We start from the raw sequence: 22,292 nt of genomic DNA on the forward strand, positions 1-22,292 counted from the left end.
ACAGCTCATACTGTGCCTACTGTGCTGTGTGCCTACTGTGCATCCGAGCAATCTCAACACGGACGCGCACAGCCTCACACCTCTGCAACCAAGTGCTTAAATGAATTTGTGTATGTATGCCGACATGTGCGGATACCTAGGTATATATACCAACCAGCCCTCACAAAGCTGTCCGCGCAGGCAGAGAGTCTGCCTCAACACTCAACAGCTACTCCGTAATGTCCCCCGGCTGGCCCTCCGTGCCTCACCCTGCTCAGGTCCAGGCACAAATGTGCGTGCCAGCACACCTCAGCGATGCCCCAGGATCTGACAATTACAGCTAGGATGCCAACCAACCCCTGGCAGTGTGATTGCAGCATGTCCATTACCCAAGTACCTACCTGCCAAGTAGGTAGGTCGGTAGGTAGGTGCCTGGGAACCTACAACTTCACTCTCCCAGCATTCAGCGCTTCCCAGTGTGCCTCTGTAAACGGGACATAGCTCCCCTGTTGGAGCCAGTACAGCTCATCACCGTCCATCTGGCCCGGGTCCACCCCTTGCGCCCTCAGATCGTGCTTCTGCTGCTTGTTGGTCCCCGTGGTTGCCATCTTGCCCGGCCTGGTGACCCTCAGGAAGATCGGGGCGGCATACCTGGGGAGCTCCCTGCGCGTGTGTTCCGCGAGCCTCCTCAGCACCTCGTCCTTGGTGTCTGTGAAGCCATCGTTGAGGATCAGCGCCACGCACCCCGCACGGCCGTCGTGGTGGGGCAGCTGGACGCCGTACACATTCGCCTCATGCACCGCCGGGAGCAGCCCCAGCACCTGCGAAACCTCCGCCGTCGACACGTTCTCGCCCTTCCACCGAAACGTGTCGCCGATCCGGTCGTGGAAGTATAGCCTGCCCTCACTGTCCCAACGCATCACGTCTCCCGTCCGGAACCAGGCGTCCCCTCGCTTGAAAACGTTCCTCAGGATCTTCTTGTTGGTCGCCTCCTTGTCGTTGTAGTACCCCTGGAAGCGCTTCTCCAACTCCTTCTCCGGAAGCTTGAACAGGAACTCGCCTGGCTCGCCGGGCCGTGATGCCTTGCAGAGGCCCGTCTTGGGATCCCGGGCAGGCAGGTCAGTGCTGAAGTCCACCTCGACGATGGCAGTCCCGAGGCCGACAAACAGCGAGTACAGCCAGCCGTTGCGCCCCACCGCGCCCATGCTGAAGTCGTTCCTGCTGAGGTTCCACGTCGCGAAGCTGCCCTCGGTCGCGCCGTAGAACTCGGCAATGTACTCCACGCCAAACCGCTCCTTGAACCGGTTCCACACGTCAGGCCTGAGCCCATTTCCGAGTGCGATGCGTACGGCGTGCTGCTTGTCCATGTTCTGCCCCGTGTGCGGGTCTATCTCGACTGGCGCCGCCAGCAAGTAGCGGAGGGTTTCCCCGACGTACTGGATCATGGTTGCCTTGTGCTGTCTCACCTCGCGCCAAAAGGTGCGTGTGGAGAATTTGGCCCCGAGCGCGACGGTGGCGCCCATGAGGAGCGAGTTGGCGAAGCAGAGAAGAGAGCCTGACGAGTGGTAGAGTGGCATGGACTGGACGGCGCACACTTAGTAAAACCTCTGGCGCCCATGGCTTGGTTGGGGAGGGGGGGGGACAGCTTACCGTGTAGAAGATCTCGCCCGGCCGCGCGTTGATGAGCCTGGCCGCGAAACCTCCCGCAGCATGAACCTTGCCCCAACTGACGACAGCGGCCTTGGGCAGCCCCGTGGTGCCAGAAGTGTAAATCAAGACTGCCATCTTGTCGATGCCTTCCTCTGTTCGCGCCTCGTCTGGCAACCTCACCGGCCTCGTCGCCGATATCTCCTTGTGGCGCGCAGGGGTCAAGAACTCCAGCCTGACGTCGGCAAGCTCTCTGCGGACGTGTTCGTCGACGTTGGCTGCCACGGCCGGGTCGATGAGCATGAGTTTCGTGTTCGCGGCGCGGACGCAGTGAACGAGTGCCTGGCCAGTGAGGTTGTAGTTGATGAAGGCTGGCTTGGCGCCGATGCTCCAGAGCCCCAGCCACACGAATATAAACATGTCGCTGTTTGGGAAGTCCATGGCCACAATGTCGCCCTTGCTGACCCCGAGTTCCTCCCGCAGCCAGGTGCCATACCGCAGAGTGTCCTCTAGGCCCTGTTTGAAGGTCCACCGCCTGTCCTCAAACAAGAGGAAGGGCATGTCTCTAGTCCTGGGGCTGGTGGCGTAGTACTCCAGGTCGTAGAACAAGCTCAGCCTGCCCGTCCGCTCGCGCCAGAACATGCCCAGCGCGACGGGGGAGACGCAGGTGAGCATCTTCAGGTCGTACCATACCTGCGCCTTGGCGTTGATGTATGCCGCAGCTGCCACGGCTGCAGGGGCCGCGAGGGCTAGTGACACTGCACGAGAGACGGGGTCAGCAGGGCGGGATCGTGTACTGCGGCGGGGCTGGCCTCGTACGGGGATCTCGGGCGAGGGAGAACCAAGGGGTGCACACCTACCGGGCATACTGCAGCCTGCCCGCCAGCCGGGTTTCCAAGTCGCTGGGCGAGACGCTACACGGGCCTGCGACGCTAATAGGCGCACTTGGGCCAAAACCAGAGCTGTGGTGTACGGCGCAGTGAGCGGGGGGGCAAAGTATAATACACGTCCGCAACAGTAGGTTGAAACATGCGGTGAGGGTTGAGGCACAGCGGGGGCGTTATCTATGCGGCTTGGTGTGGTGCGAGGTCGAATGGAGAAGGGGGGGAAAGGGCGCAGGTCTATATGTCACAGGCCATACGTGCAGTGACGGGTCAAGGGGACAAGATCCGGATGTGGGTCGGCGGCGAGGGCGGCGGCGGGAGCGGGAGCGGGAGCAGGAGCAGGAGCAGGCGCTGGATCATGCGACAACTGTGGATCCCGGGAGCACGTACAAAGTACACAGTGCTCGCCAACACGAGGTAGAGTAGGACGAGCAGAGGGGAGGATGGCGACGGCGGGGAGTTATACACATATGTGTGAGAGAGAGAGTGTGTGTGTGTGCGCGCTCTAGTACCTGAGGACCTATGTGCACAATGGGTGCTTGTGAGCATGTGGTAATAAGCCCATGGAAAATGTGGCGGGCCAGGAGGAAAGCGTGGTCTGAAGGGGAGGCGGGCAGGTGTTAATATTATTCCAAACAAGTCTGAGATGTAGGCCCAGCCTGGCAGCCTGGCAGTGACTATATGAGCCCTTGTACAGATTACATGCCGCAAGAGATGCTCGCGTGCGTGGTTGTGCGGGTGCGGGTGCGAGAGCGTGCGAGAGCGTGCAAGCATGAGGGGGCTTGAGATGCGGGAGCCTTCAGATGCTGTCATGCAAGTGCCTCGGTTCGGCCAGCGAGCTCTACACAGCACAGTACTGTAGGCGCGCGCGGGGTCATTCCCTGCCCGTACACGATGAACTTCTGGAACGTGGACGGTTGTACTATGCCGGGTTAATAGCTCGGCTGACCATCAAGCCCAGTAGAGGCTAACCTATAGGGCATTATAGGGGTAGCTATAACCAATTAAAGGGCTTAAAAATTTAAGCTTATCTAATATTATATTAATTAAATAAGCAAATAACTTAAAAGGAACTTAATATATATATTAGCTTTATATAATATATAATAAGGATATAATAAAAAGATAGCACTATTTTTTTATATGCACTTTTATATATAATTTTTAAATTAGTTTTAAACTTTTTCTAGTTTAGTTTTATATATTATTTATAGCCCAATTATATAAGTATAATAATATATTTAAAATTAACTATTAGTAAAGCCAATTTAAGTTTAATAGCAAATAAAGGTAATTTTAATAAAATATTAAATCTAATATTTATAGGTTTAAAATTTCCTTTATTAATTATATTTTATTTATTTACTTTATAAAATAATAATTATAACCAATTTATAAGCTTAATATTATTATTAGCTAGTATATATATATTATAATTAATTAATTTTATATTTATTTTAAATTTATAAAATAGTTTTATTATTTTAAATTAAAATAATATTAAAATAATAATAGTATAATTATATTTAATAATAGTATTTATTATTTTATAAAGGCCTTAAAGCTATTTATATTAAAGATTATATATATAAAACTTAATTCTTTTATTTTAAAATATTAAAATAAAATATATATTAATTATAGATATTATAGGAAAAGATATATTATAAATTTAGCATATAATATAATAGGTATGCCTAAATTATAAATTAATATAGAACTAGTTATATATTTATATTTATTTAGGTTATATTTAATATATATTTTAATAATAGCTATTAATTAATTATTATATATTTATTTTTAAATAATATTTAATATATTAAGTATTATTATAAATATAATAGTATTAAAATATGTTTTATATTTTAAATAATATTTTAAATATAAATTTAAGTTTTATTAAAATAATAAATATATTATTTTAATTAGTACTTTTAAAATATAAAATATAAAGAATAGTTATTTTATTTTAATATTTATATTATAAGTTTATATATATTTTAATAAACTAGTTTCTAACTAATATATAAGTAGTATAATATAATTATATAAGAATTTTAAAAAAAGGTTTTATTAGTATAAACTATAGCTTAGCTATATTATTTATAAGAATATTATTTTTATTTAAAATATAAAACCTATATAAATTGCTTTTAAAGTAGTTTAAGTTTATAAGTAGAAAAGAAATATTTTATTTAATATAAGCATTTTATAATAAATAAGGGGAAGCCCTATTATAGTTTTTGCTATATTTTGCTATTTTTATATAGTGTTATTAATAATTTATAAACTATTTTTAGCAACTTTATATATAGTGTATTATAGGATAATAGTAATATTTATAATATTATAATATAAAAGTAAAGTTAAAGATTTATTTATTATATATAATTATTTTTATTTAGTTTTATTTTATATTAAACTAGTTTTAGGCTATAATTATATTAATAAATTAATATAATAGGTATATATTAATTATAGCTATAATTTTATTTTTTTATTTTTAAAAATATAAAGCGTGTTAAAAGGTAGTATTATTAATATATAAAGTTTATTATTATGGACCTTTAATTGTTAATAAGACTAGTAAAACTTATTATATAAGGTTTTTAATTAATTATAAAATTGGTTAGCTATATTTATATATTTATATATATATTAGTTTTAAATTTTATTTAATTTAATTTAAATATTAACTAGTAATACTTTTATAATATTTAAAGTTTAAATTTATTTTTATTATTTTATAATAAAATTATATTATAATTTAATTTAAATTATTAAATATATTTATTTAAAAGCCTTAATTGTATATTAATATACTTTTAATACTTAAATCTTAATAATATTAAGTTTATTATTAAAATATATAAAAATAGATTATTTATAAGGAGGCTATAAGTATATTATATAATATTAATATAAAATTAATTTTTAACTAATTATAGTATATTTGCTATATTTATTATAATGGAATAAATTATTTTATTATATACTTTTAAGAAGTAACTTAAAAGCTTTAAAAAATTATATATTTAAAATTAATGAGTTTTAAAAGCAGCTATATGTATGTAATAAGAGTAAGGTTACTATTAGAGGATAATTATATTTTATTAATAAAAATAAGTATTTTAAAATTATAATAAAGCTAGTTTTAATTTTATTACTAGTAATAATTTATTTATAAGTTTTTATAAATAATAAATTTATTATAGCTTATTACTATTTATTTAAATAATATTTTATATTTTTAATTAAAATTTAATATTTTAAATTAATAGTAATATATTTATAATTTTAGTAATAATTAATAAAAGGTAGTAATTATAAATAGTAATATTATATAATTTATTAGTAAAATATATAAAACTAGTTTTATATTATTTATTAATTATTTATAAAATTTAGTTAGTATTTTATTGCTTTAAATCTATAAGTTTTTTTATATAAGAATAAATATTAAAATAATACTTTTATATTATTATTTTTATAAGATTTATTTTATATAAGGTATTTATTATATTAAAGTTAAAAGAAATTTTAATATATATTAATATATAATTAAATTAGTATAATATAAAATATAAATATATATATTATAAATTATAATTTTTATAAGTATATATAATTATATATATTTATATAATATTAATTTTTAATATTTATTAGGTAAGTAATATTTAAATAAAGTTTAAGCTTAAATTAAATTATAAAATAGAAAGTTCTAGCTAGATATATTAATAAAAACTATTTTTATATTATAAAAGTTTAAAATAATATTTTAAATTATATTAATATTTTTAAAGCTAGCTATTTAATTATATACTTTTAAAACTAATTTTAATTTAGTTAAGATAATTAAAAATAATAAGTTTATTAATTAATAGTATTATTTTATATATTATATTTTATTAAAAGTATTTATTATATATAAAAATTTTAATTTAAGTATTAATAATTTTAAATTTAAAATAATTAATAAAATAAAATTAACCTTTAAAATAAATAACTTATAAATATAACTTTTATAAGCTTTAATATATTATATTTTTATTTTTTAAAATATATTTTTAAAATTAATTATTTAAATATATTTAACTTATTTAAAATTAGTTTATAATTATAATAAAATAAAGTTAAGTATTATTTTATTTAATATAATAATAGTTTATAATATTATTTTATTTAAAATAGTAATAATAATTTTTAAGTTTTTATAATTTATATAAAATTAAATTTATTAAGTAGCTTTAATATAATAGAGATAAAGTAAATTTTAAAATTTATTAAATATAAATATTATTTTAATTTAAAATTAATTTTAAATTATTATATAAAAAATTATATATTAAGTCTATTAAGCCCTTAAAAATTTATTTACCTATTATAATATTTTTTAAAGTAGTATTATAATACCTATATATTTAACTTAAATTTTATTTTATAAATTAAATAGTAGCAATATAAGATATAATTAGTAAAAGAAAGGACTAAGTAAAAAAGGAAAAGATAAAATAGTAATAATTAAAGGTTAAAAGTTAAAATTAAAATTAAAACTAGAAAAGTATTAAGTAAATAAATAGCAAGAATAATATAAATATTTACTATTAGTATAATATTAGTTTTATATTAATTTAAAACTTTTATTTTAATAATAATTAAAGTAATAAAATATGCTTTAATCCCTTTTAATAGATATTATAACCTATTATATTTAATATATATTTTATAGTAAATATATAGTAATATTTATATTATAGCTATATAATTTTAAAGAATTTTTATATTAATTAGTATAATAAAGTAATTTAAAAGAATATAATAACTTATAGTATTATATTTTATTTGTAATAAATTTTTACTAAACTTTATTTATAGCTATATATTGCTAGTTTTAAACCTATTTTAAGGTAGTTAAGCTAGTATTTAAAGTTATAATTAATATAAGATTTATATTTATATTTATTATATTTTTAAACCTACTTATATTAATAATAAAGCTATTTATATTTAAAAATATAATAATGGCCTTTAAAATCTTTTAATATTATATAATAAATAAGATATTAATTTTAAAGCTTTTATAAAAATATTAAATAATTTATTTTAAATTAAATTAAAGTTATTAGAAAAGGAGAATATTAAAATATTTAAGGAATATTCTAGTAATATTAGGTAATTTATTAAATATAAAAAGTATTTTTAAAAATATAAATATAATAATTTAATATATTTTATTTTAAAAGTATATTTTAATTTTAGTTAAATATAGCTATTATTAATGGCTATTATTATATTAACTTTATAGAAAATAGGTATAATTATATATTCTTTTAATATATTTAAAGAGTATTTTTAATAAAGAGAATTTCTATATATAGTAATAATATTAATTGGTAATTAGATTAAGGAAAAGGTAGAATAATAAGCTATAAATAAAGTTTTTTATAAGGTATTTAAAGCTGGTTTAAAACTAGCTTTAAATTAATTGCTAGAATAATATATTCTTATTGTAAAAGTTGTATATACTTTAATAATAATAATAGTTATTATAATTAGCTAAAAGTAAGCTTATTTTAATATTATTATAAATAAAATAAAAAATAAAAGTTAGTAAGGTTTATTTATAGGCTTTATATGTGTTAAGGCCGGTTTAATAGTAGTTTTAAACTAGTTTTATAATTAATATTACATATTAATTTTAAAACTATACTTTACTTATTATTTTATTTACTACTTTACTTACTACTTTATTTACTATTTTATTTATTACTCTACTTATTACTTTACTTACTATTCTATTTACTACTTTATTTATTATTTTATTTATTATTTTATTTATTATTTTATTTATTATTTTATTTATTATTTTATTTATTATTTTATTTATTATTTTATTTAATATTTTATTTAATATTTTATTTAATATAATAAATAAATATAATATTTATTAAATATTTAATATTTTATTTAATATTTTATTTAATATTTTATTTAATATTTTATTTAATATTTTATTTAATATTTTATTTAATATTTAATATTTTATTTAATATAATAAATAAATATAATATTTATTAAATATTTAATATTTTATTTAATATTTTATTAAATATTTAATATTTTATTTAATATAATAAATAAATATAATATTTATTAAATATTTAATATTTTATTTTAAAATATATATTTTATATTAAAATATTATAAAATAAATTTTAATTATATATAATATTTATTTAATTAAAAATTAATAAAATATTTTAATAAAATTAATATAAAATATAAATATATATAATAAATTTAATAAATATAATATAATAAATATTAAAATATATAAAATATAAATTTTAAATATATAAAATTTTAATATTTATTATATTAATAAAATTTTTAAATAAAATAAATTTATAAATAAATATAAATATAAATATAAATATAAATATAAATATAAATATAAATATAAATATAAATATAAATATAAATATAAATATAAATATAAATATAAATATAAATATAAATATAAATATAAATATAAATATAAATATAAATATAAATATAAATATATATTTTATATTTAATATAAAATATAAAATTTTATTATAAAATTTAATAAAATTTTAATAAAATTTAATAAAATTTAATAAAATTTAATAAAATTTAATAGGAATTTAATAAGGAATTTAATAAAATAATATTTTTATAAATTATAATTAATTTTATAAATAAATTTAAATTAATTTTAAAGTAATTATAAATTAAACTATTATAAAATATTAGTTAAATTTAAAACTTAATTTAAAGCTTATTTAATAAATATTAAAACCTTTATATAAAACCGCTAATATTTAAAATATTTTAATTTAATACTAATAAAATTCCTAAATTAGTTTTAAGTTAGTTATTAACTATTTTAAATAAGTTTTTAAAATAAGCTATAATAATTTTATTATTAATATAATATTTACCCTTTTCTAAAATGTACTTATATAAAGTTAAAGCAATTATAATATTATTATATTTTTAAAAAGGGTATATATTTAATTATTAATATAATTATAAATTATAAATTATATTAAAACTAATTTTATATAAATATAAAGCTATTTATATTTTAAACTAAAATTCTTATAATTTTTATAAATTTATTTAATAAAGTTATTTTTTCTAGTAATATTAATTATATTTAACTTTATATAAATTTTATATATTTATTTTTAAATTAGTTTAAAATTAATTTTAATTTATATATATATAACTTATAGTTGGAACTTAATTTTTTAAATTAGTTTTTATAAGGTGCTTTTTTAAGGGCTAAGCTTTTTTATAGGGGCAAATTAAGTAAGCTTTTATATTTAAATTTAAATTAATTAAAAACTAATAATAAATAAAATAAATATAAAATATACTATTTTTATTAATATTATTAATAGTATTATTAAAGTTGGTAATAATTTAGGCAATATAATCCAGCTTTACCTTTTTAATATAAGCCTTTTTAGTAATAATAGTAATATTAGTTTAAGTTTAAACCTTAATTTATTTATATAAATAAACCTTATAAAATTTAGCGTTATTAGTATTAAAACTAGTTTTAAATTAATTAGTAATTAATTTTAAAATTATATAAAATTCTATATATATTCTTTTACTTATTTTATATATTTTAGTAATAGTAATTTATAATGGCTTTATAAAATTTTAAAATTAGTTAAAAACTAATTTAAAGTTAAATATAATATACTAACTAATTATATTAATTTTTTTATTTTTAAAGTGCTTTTTATCCTTATTAATATTAATAGCATTTTTTTTTTACTTAATTTTATAGTTATTATAAATATGCTTATAAAGAAAGAATGCTAGTATAGGGCCCTAAAACTAGTTAGAAACTAGCTTTAAAAAGGCGTAAAGCTTTTATTATATTTTTTAAAGATATATTTTTTATTTTTTTAAGTTATAATAATAGTAAAAAATTTTATTATATTAGTAATTAATAATATATTTTTTATAAATTATATATTTATTAATAGGGCTAGTAATTTAATATAAAATTAATTAAAAATTAGTTTAAAATTTAATTTAAAATATTTATATTTTTAATTATAATAAAATAAATAAAATAATATTAATAAAGTGTTTTTAGGTTATAATATATTTTATAATTTTTTATATATATATATTAGTTTTATTTTAAAAGGTTTTAAATTAATTTTAGTTTATTTATATTTATATTTAAAAGGGTTTTTATATTATATTTGAAGCTATTATAATTAGCTTTATTAATAAAAAAGAGAAAATAGTTATTTAAATTAAAAAAAACTAGTTTTAAAAAAGTAAAAAAATTTTTTTATAAATTAAAAAAAAAAAAACTTATTATATTAATATTTTATTAGTATTAATTATTATTATTTTATTTTTATTTTATTTATAATAGCTTTAAGTTTATTATTAGCTTTTAGCTAGTTTAAAACTAGTTTAATATTATTTTTAAATTAAGGCCAAAAATGGTTTAAATATTTTATTTCCCTAAAATATAGTTGTGTAATATTTTTTTTATATTTTTTTTAATTTCTGCTAGTAGCTTGGCGCCAAGAGGTTAGCCAAGCTTTTGCTAAGAGGTTAGCCGAGCTGGTAAGCCGTGCTATGCCCAATACGGGCATCCATGGTCAGAGGGCAGGGAGCCTGGGAGCCCGGCAAGTCATGGCAGCGCAGCCCGCGGGACGGACACCCGACACAGCAGAACGGGGCAGACAGCCCCCGACCGAATCACATGTGAGACCGAAGACCACGGTGCACCCACCAGCTGTCAGGCCGTCATGCCGTCGTCAGGAATACCTAGGTACCTAGGTACCTAGGTAGTCATGTCGGGACGAGCTCTCTAGCGGACCCTGACCCTGACCCTGACCCTGACCCTGACCCGACCGTCACCGTGCCGCAGCCACCTCTGGCTCGAGCCCACCTCGTCGCCCCCTTTGGCAAGGCAGCACCGCGTCCCCTACGCCGGCCAGGACGACGACGGTAAGATGTAGCCTGCGCCGCCATGTCTGCCACAGATGAACATGACGACACCATGGCTGCCTCACATCAACCCTCCACGGCAAGCACATCAATCGCGCCGCCTGCTTCCGTGGCTGCCAGCGCCAGCTCCCGGCGCAGGGAGCCTCCTCCTGAGCGGCCCTCAGACTCCCGCCGGCGTTCTCTGGTCATCCTGTCCTTCTGGGTGGTGGTCCTCTGTCTGGGGCTGCCAGTATGGTGGCAGACAACCACCATCCCACGTGCCCGGCTGCCCCTGGACGAGATGATGGATTGGGCTGCTGGCAAGGTACGTCCACCACTGCCGTTCAACCCAGGGCCAGAACTCTGTGCTGACTGACCTCTGCCCGTCCCCCAGGCCTGCCGCCCCGTCTTTCCCCTTCGCATCTCCATCCAGGCGAGCCAGCTGCAGGAACAGGAGGCCCAGAACTTGCTGCGCCTGACCCAGCACGCTCTGGACGACCTGAACGACTTCCCCGGCCACCACCTGCGGCTGCAGCTAGACCCCCGCGCCGGCGGTCTCAATGGCTCTGCACGTCTTGAAGAGGCTGCTCTTGTCATACGCCTTCAGCCCGGCGAGACGACAACCGCCTCGCTCCACCCCTACCAGCCCATACTCGACGTCACCTACTCGCCCAACTCCATCCCCTCTCCGAGCTCGTCCTCATCGTCCCTGGCAGCCTACGTGGCCAGCGAGTTGCGGTCCACCTTTGCCGAGGAACAGACCATCATATCATACCTGCTATCCACCTCGTCGGCCGCTCCCGAGCATAAGCCCCAGCAGGGGCTGGGCCCCGACGCCGCCAGCACAATCGCGAAACGCACAACCCGCTCTCTCAGGTACTCACCTACCTACCACCTCACGCTCTCACTCTTCACCGATGGGCCCGCGCCCAGTAGCTGGGACATTGAATCCGCCATCGACGAGTACATGAAGCCGGTCTTGGATGTCCTGGGGCCCATCCACAACTTCACCATTGACACACAGGTCCAGCTCTACGCCGCCCCCGGTGTCCAGTCTCCGGTCCTGAGCAAGGACGACCTCTCCTCCTTTATCAATGCCGCCGAGTGGCCGTTGTCCCCTTCGATCGGCGGTGCTCCCACCGTGAATTTTATCGTCTTCGCGGGGAACCAAACTATTGGCCTGCCCCCGCCGCACAAGGATACGCACGCGCCTGGGACTGACGCGTCCGAGACCTCTCGCTCCTGGCTCATCCCCCAATGGGGAACCGTCTACCTCCTCCATGTGAACCGCGACAAGACTCACATTGCGGTAGAGGACCTCAAACAGCCGCTCCTGACATTTACTACTCACCTGCTCTCTCTCCTCGGCACCCCGGCCTCCGGATCCATGCCACTGCGTCTCTCCACCCTCTCCCGCATCCGCTCTGCAGACCTCCTGCTCCGCGCCTCTAGTACTCTGGGCTCGCTCGCCCGCCTGTCCCTCGCACTCCCGTCCATGTCGATTCCGCAGTCTGTAGCCGACGGTGTCAGCACCACGATTTTGCATCTCCGGCTGGCTTGTGAGAGCCTGGGTGCCCATGAAGGGCTCCTCCACGCGCAGGTCGCAGAAGCCGCGGCTGAGAAGGCCTTCTTCGAGAAGAGCATGGTTGGCCAGCTGTACTTTCCAGACGAACACAAGATCGCAGTGTATCTGCCACTCCTAGGCCCGGTGGGTGTGCCGCTGGTTATGGGTCTGCTGAACGAGCTGGCTGCTTGGAAAAGGAGGAGGCGGCAGAAGATCGAGAGCGGAAAGAGTAAGAAAGATGTATGAGGTTCATCAAGTTAAGATTATCGATGATCGACTTTGGTCGAGCTCTTGTTAATTCAATGCTTGATAATTTTGCGCTTCCATAAATTGTGGAGGCCGACACACGGAGCTTGACAATAGTGTTTTCTGATCGCTCTCCGTTCGGCTTGTTGCCGACCCCATGTGGAGCTCAGCCATGGACACCTATCATTATTTTACCAGTAGTATCATCATTATATGTTTTCAAAATACTAGGTCACCACTGTATGAAAGCGCCGTGTATGGCTTCGGATGTATACTCCGTATGGGGTAGAAACGAAACCAGTGGGAAGAGATTTGTAGTAGCAGGCGAGATTACTATCCCCCGCCCTGCCCGGCCGGCTACTCACTTTAGCAAGTAAAAGACTACCTAGGTACCTAGGTAGAATAATCAATCCAAAGGAGCGGCATTCTTGCCTAGCGTCACGGGAGCCTATTGACTTACTTTATACCATCTCACATGCTGCAAGTGCTGCCCGGTGGACTCCTCGGACCGAAGGGCCACAGATACCTAAGTAATCATTGATACTCACTCATCAAGTTGACCTCAGTTGATGTGGCCGTCACAAGATCTTCCAATCTCAACGGTCAAGGTGATTGCCAATGGCAAACAGAACAGCGACATGCAATAAACAAAAAGCCGAAATTGCAGGTGAAGCTAGAGAGAGTCGACATGTGGAAGCCAGAAGCAAAAGGTGAAGCCACCTCTTCCGGTATAGAAGTATAGGATTCGGCGTAGGAATCTCGCGTGATCTACATCTTTCCCAGGCTCAATATCCCCAGCGGCGTGGTGACCAGATAGCACGTGGGGAGGGGCTGCGGCTTTGTTCGCGCAGGTGACAACCTTGGAAGACGAGATCAGATTTTGCCATGTTGTGACGAGCTTTTGTTGATCAGTTCCTCCACGAGCCTGAGTGCTTCTACTGCGAATGCGACCATATTTGCTGATCTGTCCCCTCCGAGGCCAGTATCCAAGTCCCTGGCCAGGGTTTCGTTCTCACTCACGACAGCCAGGGCGACGTAACCGCTTTTTGGGAAGTCACGGGTCAGCCTAGATGTGGGCATAACTCGACGGGTGACGAAGGGTGACGAAGGGTGACTGGCGTGGAACTCACGGCTGCCCATTTGCAGACTGCCTTGGGGCGGTTGGGCCGGCAGTGCCGCTCTCAGCAACGGCGTAAGTGGAGGCCAGGGTGTGACGAAGGTGCGTGGCGAGGCCCGCCACCAGATCAGGGCTAGGACCGCTGTAATTGTCGATGTTGGCCTGAGTCCAGCCGCCGAAGGCGATTCGTGACTCGAGGGTGTACAGGGTGGCACCACCTCTATACACCTTGGAAGCGCCGGGAGTAGCCAGCAGCGCAGCAGAGATGAGCCCTCCCGCGGCTGTCTCGGCGACTGAGATGGTCTCGTCGCGGTCGCGGAGAAGGCTGGCCACTCTGGAAGCAGCCTCCCTCAGCGCCGGAGGGGGAAAGTCTGAACTCATTACGGACCTCACTCAGGTGGCATCAGTTGATGAGAACAGCGGGTGCCTGCGGGTCGGTTGGTCAATTGTTAATGTTATTAACAAGTCGTCTCCGCATTCACTCGGCCAGAGGTGAATTGATTATATAAGCCCCAACCCCGGACCGATCGAGACTACTATGTACTTAAGTACCTAGGTAGTAATATGTCTCACGCGCCCCACCTCCCAAGGTTGTCATTGTCCTGGCCGAACGACCCCTTGGGACTGTGCTGCTCGTCCCGTCATCTGCAAGCCCTCAAGGAAACCCCCCCTTTGTGCACGCAGTGGCATCTCGCGCGTGGGCATGTCGGACTCGGACGAGCCACAGGCGGAGCATGACCCCAAGTCCTCCGCCGACTTGCTAGGAGACTTTCTGTAAGCCGACGCAGCGACGCATCTGGGCATCTGGACTCCTGGGGCAACGGCTGACCGCACCAGAAAGGACAATGTGCTCAAGGCGAAGCTCACTCTCCAACACGAGCTGGGGCTCGGCAAGAGGCCAAGCGTCGTCCCGCCTGGCGAAGTAAGCATCAGCCAAGAGCCCCGTACTGTCGAGCTGGGCTGGCATCCGGTGGCGGGCTCCGCGGGCAAATGGTTCGCGGAGCAGACCAGGCTGGGCAAGATGATCACCGAGGAAATCCACAAGAGCCCTGACCCGACACAGCATTGGGCCTGTATCGTGGGCGGTTTTGTCCACGAGCTATGGTCAGTAGGGCAGCTTTGCCTCCTGTCTCCCCTGCCCCCGGGCCTGCCCTGCTAAGAATGCATGCTCCTAGCAGGATGGACGAGCACTTCGACATCATTTACATAAATGAGACTTTCAACCGCGAGGAGTGGCACACCTTCGAGGTCGGTAAGACAAGATTTAGTGACCAGGCCCTTGCTGAGGCTGGTAAGCATCACTCCGGAGCAATCCTCCGTCTTTTGCCAGCTTTCGTCTCGCTGACTCTCTGTTGACTAGGTGAGATGGCAATTTTCAACATGAGAGAGAAGCGACCAGCCTACAACCTCTTGGACAACAACTGCCAGAATTTCGCCCTGAACTTCCTCGACAAGATCCGAGTGGGAAAGCACCGCGACTTTGCCACGAGCTTTAGCGTTTATCAGCGTGCCATCGGTGCCGGCGCCATCAAGGATCTGTTTGTGGATGAGCATCCTGATGAAGACCCCGAGACTGCAGACCAAGACGTGGTGCTAGGAGCGGAGCACCCCGATGCTGTGCAAACTGCGAGGCAGGTCATGGACGACAACACAACCAAGCTTGACAACCACCATTCTTTCTTCCAGCTGATTAATTCAGGCACGTCTTGACCATCACCTGGGCAGTCTTGTGTGCGGCGCTCAATCATGGAGGACCATTTTACACCTTGGTACCTCCTAAGAGTTTGTGAAGGGTTTGTCCCACATGATGAAGGGGCCCCAGGGGGCTGCATTGCAAATAATAGAAGAATAATTGTTTATTATTAGTCTTTTAACCTTTATAGGTGTGTATAAGTAGTATTTATATACTATACTTAAATAAGCTATTACTTAATATATAATAATATAGGTAGGTAATAAGTAATAAGCCTATATATTTAAATATTTACATAAATATTTAAAAAATTCTTTTAAATAAAAGTTTAAATTAATATTATATTATAAAAAGTTATTTATTAATAGGTAACTTTAATAATAGGGCTATAGCCTAAAGGCTATCTTAGTAACCCCTTTTAAAGACCTATTTAGATATCTAAAGTATATTAACTGTAGTTAATTAGTTAGTAACTACTTAAGTTAGTACTGGTAGCCTCTGAAGGGCCCAAGTGCTTTGCGCTACCCATTACAGCCGACACTTGTTGACCAGGCTGAAAAAGAATAGCAAGTCTCGCAAACCTTTCTAGGGGAGATGGCCATTCCTGACTACTTGCATGTGACAACTTTGACACTACTTAAGTATGTATGTGAAATATGGGTGATGTTTGTGCCTGACTGGAACACACTCATCTCGTCTGCATCCTCTCACCTCCTCTTTCCCGTGGTCACCAGCCCCATAGGAGCCTACCTCGTAATCACAGAGAGTATTGAGAAGTCAGGCAGTAGATGTGGGAGATTTATTAACCTTGGAATGGGTGATCCTTGACCCAGCGCCCAACACGCCATAGCATAGTGGTCCAGCTCCATCCCTAGGGACCACCAAGCTCAAAGGTTGGCCGCTTCAGCCCATCTTAAGGCCCCACCGAGTGATTTCGTTTTTTTTTTTTTTAAAAAAAATCCCCATACATATAAAATATACGTGGTGCCTTCATACAGCGAAGGCCCCACCGAAAAAGTGAGCATTGGCTCTATGGGCCCAGGACCGGTTGGCCGAATGGTTTCCCACTGAGAACCGACATATCGCATTTTTAGCGTAGGTCTTACACACCATTCCATTGTGCCGTGGGAGCAGCAACGCCGCCTTGGGAGCTGCCAAGGCGGACGGCCGTCCGCCGTGTCGTCAGTTTCAGTAAATATCGTCTGCGCTGTTTCGATACCAGCCTTGGCAAGAGCCATTGTTTCCCGGGCCTAATTGGTAAAAGGGGGCGACCGAGACCTTGTTTCGTCTGCAGTAAACCTTCTCCAGGCTTACGGTATTTCTTGCCTAACCAAGTGGTGGGTCGGTCAAGTTGATCCACACTCTTGATTCCCCAATGCTGTCTTGTACCCAGGAGACAGCGGGGTGACCAGGCAGCTGCCAGGTAGGCAGTTCCCTCCCTCTTTCTCAGGGGTAGGCCGCTACCTAGCTCGGCATCCTCCTTTGATAAAGTTGTAGAATTGCTCCGACAGGCCCGATAAACTCTATTCATTACTAGTATTCATACTCTAACCAGCCCTCGCAGCGCCAAGAGGACAGACATCGGGAGGGGTAATGGTACCAAAATGACTGCCCAGGTGGATAATACATACAAACTGCCCCTTTGAGAAGGCCAATGCAAAGCACCCAAGTCGAACAGAGGCCGACCTGCACCGATCTAGATATAATTCGGAGGGTCTCTTCCGTTGAGCCAACGGTTAAGACCTGGAGCACAGTCGCTGGATCGTTCTCACCTTGTAACTGGCTTCAAAGTTCACCTACTGGCAGCATTCTTTATACAATTTTGAATACCGTATGACACAGTGACAACCCGTTTCTTGTTGTAATGGCCCTCAATACCTTAGTTCTCGCCGGCTCTCTTCTGTTGGGTCTGGTGACAGCCCAGACGCCCGACAGCACGGCCGAAAATCATCCCAAACTCACGACGTACAAGTGTACGACGGGGGGTGGATGCGTTGCCCGAAATACAGCCCTTGTTCTCGATTCCTCTTCGCACCACATCTACCAACTCAATGCACCTGGTTTCAACTGTGGCGACTGGGGGTCTGGGGCAAATGCAACAGCCTGTCCTGACGAGGAAGCATGTCAGCGAAACTGTATTCTTCAAGGAATCCCAGGTAAGCAGCTTGCCAACATGATCTCTACCCCTTCAAGAACGAACATGTGCCACCCGGACTGCAGGCACCTGGGTTCTCAGAAAGGCTACAAGCCACCTTCAGGCTTTCCCTCACCGTGTTAGTGTAAAGCTGCTTGTTTGGTTCTGTAACAACTGACCCTGTGTGCTTTAGATTACACTTCGAATGGGGTGTACGCCAATGGTTCAGACCTGACCCTTGTTATGCTGAGCAGTGATGGCAAGACTGAGTACAGCCCGCGCATTTATCTTCTTAATGAGGCTGAAGATGCATACGAGATGCTCCATTTGACCGGGCAAGAGTTCGCCTTTGATGTCGACATGAGCAAGCTACCTTGCGGGATGAACTCAGCGCTCTACCTGTCGGAGAGTAGGTATCACCTGGGCACCTTTCATCTGTCATAGATCCCCCTCCTGCATTCTCTACGATGTTATAGAAGACAGCACTTTAGGACCCGTAGCAGGACTAACGTTGCCGACAGTGGAAGCCACCGGGGGGAAAGACTCATCGGATCTCTCCGTGGCAGGGGCTGAATATGGTGCTGGTTACTGCGACGCTCAATGCTACACAACTCCATTCATCAATGGTCTGGTAGGTGACATCAGACATGGGACAGGGGTGGTAGCGACGAGGACTCTGACAAAGGGGTGCAGGGTAACATCAACGGGAGTGGTGTTTGTTGCAACGAGCTTGATATCTGGGAGGCCAACTCGCGCGCAACTCACGTTGCACCCCACCCATGCAATGTTGGCGGCCTTTACGCGTGTGATGCAAGCGGCCAGGATTGCGGACCCAATGGCATCTGCGATAAGGACGGTGTAAGTGGCCTTAGACCAGTTGCGGTTCCGGCGCACTGCCCGGCCAAAATACTGTTCTCTGGTATAGTTCAACTAACTGACCGTGGCTCATTTAGTGTTCGATGAATCCATACAAAATGGGACACCCGGGATACTATGGGCTCGATCTAGAGGTTGACACAACCCGACCTTTCACCGTTGTCACACGTAAGCAGTCCAAAAAATAGCAACGTTGCCTGAATCTCCTCGGAGGAAACACTCTCGTATGGCCCGTAGAACAATGACTCACCAAGCGGCGTGTCCCCCCTCCTCTTCTGTTTCTCTACTTCGGGCTCGAGCCAAATTTTGGCCTGCAGGCTTCTGTGTTTGGGAGAAGCTTCCCCTCTAATGCTCTTTGGGCTGACGTCGAGTTGCCGCAGAATTCCCCTCTGATCAGAGCGGCAAGCTCGCCGCTATCAAACGGCTCTATATTCAAGACGGGAAATTGATCGAAATGCCCGTCGCGGCGGTCGAGGGAGTTACTCCACAGAACTTTCTGGATGACGAGTATTGCAGTACAACAGGCGCGGATAAGTACTTGAGTCTAGGGGCAACGGAGGGAATGGGAGCGGCTATGAGCCGCGGGATGGTCCTAATCTTCTCAATCTGGTGGGACAAGGGTGGCTCCATGCAATGGCTAGATGGACTGAGCTCGAACGCTGGGCCTTGCAATGCAACCGAGGGGAATCCCGAGGTTATCAAGTCCATTCAACCTGACACACAGGTTACTTTCAGTCAGATCAGGTGGGGTGACATCGGGTCAACATTCTCAGATTCCTCAAACGGGACGAGCGGCACGAAAGGCTCAGGATCAGCTGTGACGTCTCTATCACGACGACGCATGCCGAAGGCCTCACTTTCCAAAGCATGGGCGGCTACAGCTCGGTCTGCAAGTGGAGCTCAAAACTAGGTACGCCAGTGCCTCACTTTGCTAGAAGGAAGAGAATCTTACCCCGAGACCAAGAAGCTCCTGAAAGACGCTGCCAACATTGAGATGGCTGGGAACATGGTCTGTAAGACTACCTAAGTACTTTTCCAAAATCACACACCATCTTTTTCCTTTTATAAAGGGGGGTGGGGTGGGGGTGAATATAATATATAAACTACCTAAATATCTATTAAATATAATAGTTTAAAGTTTTAACTATATTATATTTTTCCTTTATATTATATAATTTTTTTTTATTTATTTAATTAAGTAATTATTTATTTTTTAAAAATTATATATTAAATTTTTTATAATTTTATATATATTTTATAATTTATTTATAAAATAATTTTAAATTTTTAATTTTATTAAAAACTTAATAATTATTAATAATAAAAATATAAACTTAAAAGATAAATTTATTATATTTTTATTATTATTTTATAAATTCTTTTAAATTCTTTTAAATTCTTTTAAATTCTCTTTAAATATTTTATTATATTATTATATTATAAAATATAAAAAAAAATATATTTACTAAAGTTTTAAAAAACTTTTTAAATTATTTTTAAAGAAATATAATTAATTAAATAAATAAAGTTTTATTAATTTTTATATATTTATAATAATTATTAATTTATAATTAAAATTAAAATAATTATATTTTTTATATAATAATAAATAAAAATTTATATTTAAATATTTATTTATTTATTTTAATTTTTTATTATTATTATATTTTAAAATTAAGTTATAAATAACTTTATAAAATAAATTAAATAATTTTATAAAAATATAATATAATATAATTAAAAGTTTAAAAAGTTAAATTAAAAATAATAATATTAATAAATATTAAAGTAATAATACAATAATAAAAGAAAGTAAATAAATAAAAATAATAATTAATTAAAGAAATTAAACTTTTATTTTTATTTTAATTTAATAAATAAATAAGTAATTTATTTAAAAATAAAACTTAAAAATAATTTATATTATTTTTAATAAATAAAAAGTATATTTTATAATTATTAATTATTATAAAATATAAAAGAATACTTTTTTAATTTTTTAAAAGATTTAAAATTATCTTTTAAAATAATATATAATTAATTAAATAAATAAAGTTTTATTAACTTTTATATATTTATAATATATTATAAAAGTTTTAAAAATAATTTTATTTTTTATTTTATATCTTAAACTTTTAAAATAAATAATTATATATTTAAATAAAAATAATAATATTATTTTATTTAATAAAAGTTTTATAATATATATATATATAATTTTACTTTTATTTTATATATATTTAAAGATATATATAATATTTTATATAATAATAAATATTTAAAATTTAATATTTAAAAATATAATATTAATAATAATAATTATAATATAATAAATATTTATAATTTTAATTTTATAATATATAAATAAAATTAAAAATATTATTTTAATAATAATAATATATATATATATATATATTAAATATAAAATTAAGAAATTTATAATTATTATATTATATTATATTATAATTTAAATTAAATCTTTTAAATTATTTTAATTTTTATTTTAAAATAATTAAAAGTTTATATTTTTAAATTTAAAATTAAAATCTTTATAAATTTTAATATATTTTAAATTAAATTTATAATTTTACTTTTAAAAAATATATTAATTAATTAAATATTAATAACTTTTAAAAAATAAAAATTTATTTATATAATTATAAACTTAAATATATATATAATAATAAAATATAATTACTTTATTTAAAAATTATATTTTAATTTAATAAAATATAATAAATTAAATTATTATTTTTAAATAATTATATTTAATAGATATTTATTTAAATAGAATTAAAATTTATAAAAAGAAATAATTTTATTTTTATTTATTTTAATTAATTTTATTTATGTAAATTATATAATTAATTTAATAATTATATATAATATTTATTAATATTAAATTAAATAATTTATAATTTAGAATAATTTAATTTTAATATATTAATTTAAATGAATATAATTTAATATATTAATATAAAAAGTATTATTATATAAATCTTTTATTATAATTTTATAATTATTTATAATATTATTTATTATTAAAAATAATTTTTATATTAATATAAATTAATATTATTAATTTTAATATAACTTAATTTATTAAAAACTTAAAGTTATTATAAATTATAAATTAATTAAATATTAAT

The 22,292-nt window shown here is 35.3% G+C and overlaps 5 protein-coding genes across 5 annotated transcripts; 3 read left to right on the forward strand and 2 right to left on the reverse strand.

Annotated features, from left to right (window-relative positions):
* Positions 1-93: 93 nt before the first annotated feature.
* KVR01_003619 (uncharacterized protein) lies at positions 94-3,414 on the reverse strand. Its single transcript, XM_044784256.1, has 3 exons — positions 2,487-3,414; positions 1,630-2,384; positions 94-1,559 (listed from the first exon to the last, which is right to left on the reverse strand). Exons 1-3 carry the CDS (start codon positions 2,491-2,493, stop codon positions 420-422), a joined length of 1,902 nt encoding a protein of 633 aa, XP_044648634.1. The 5' UTR covers positions 2,494-3,414; the 3' UTR covers positions 94-419.
* Positions 3,415-11,349: 7,935 nt separating this feature from the next.
* KVR01_003693 (GPI-anchor transamidase GPI17) lies at positions 11,350-13,574 on the forward strand. The gene is made up of 2 exons (XM_044786113.1): positions 11,350-11,838; positions 11,908-13,574. Exons 1-2 carry the CDS (start codon positions 11,557-11,559, stop codon positions 13,321-13,323), a joined length of 1,698 nt encoding a protein of 565 aa, XP_044648708.1. The 5' UTR covers positions 11,350-11,556; the 3' UTR covers positions 13,324-13,574.
* A 35-nt stretch (positions 13,575-13,609) lies between these two features.
* KVR01_003980 (uncharacterized protein) lies at positions 13,610-14,884 on the reverse strand. The gene is made up of 2 exons (XM_044788098.1): positions 14,454-14,884; positions 13,610-14,365 (listed from the first exon to the last, which is right to left on the reverse strand). Exons 1-2 carry the CDS (start codon positions 14,819-14,821, stop codon positions 14,197-14,199), a joined length of 537 nt encoding a protein of 178 aa, XP_044648995.1. The 5' UTR covers positions 14,822-14,884; the 3' UTR covers positions 13,610-14,196.
* Positions 14,885-15,039: 155 nt separating this feature from the next.
* KVR01_003521 (uncharacterized protein) lies at positions 15,040-16,361 on the forward strand. The gene is made up of 4 exons (XM_044781994.1): positions 15,040-15,214; positions 15,278-15,544; positions 15,619-15,731; positions 15,801-16,361. The coding sequence occupies exons 1-4, from the start codon at positions 15,144-15,146 to the stop codon at positions 16,148-16,150; spliced, it is 801 nt and encodes a 266-aa protein (XP_044648536.1). The 5' UTR covers positions 15,040-15,143; the 3' UTR covers positions 16,151-16,361.
* Positions 16,362-17,997: 1,636 nt separating this feature from the next.
* Positions 17,998-20,053, forward strand: KVR01_002218 (uncharacterized protein; the record flags this gene model as incomplete). The annotated part of the gene is made up of 6 exons (XM_044782665.1): positions 17,998-18,289; positions 18,461-18,676; positions 18,789-18,898; positions 18,961-19,125; positions 19,221-19,304; positions 19,619-20,053. 6 exons carry the CDS (start codon positions 17,998-18,000, stop codon positions 20,051-20,053), a joined length of 1,302 nt encoding a protein of 433 aa, XP_044647233.1.
* Positions 20,054-22,292: the final 2,239 nt, after the last annotated feature.

The sequence above is a fragment of the Diaporthe batatas genome (assembly GCF_019321695.1).
Source record: "Diaporthe batatas strain CRI 302-4 chromosome Unknown Contig00003, whole genome shotgun sequence".
Taxonomy (NCBI): Eukaryota; Fungi; Ascomycota; class Sordariomycetes; order Diaporthales; family Diaporthaceae; genus Diaporthe; species Diaporthe batatas.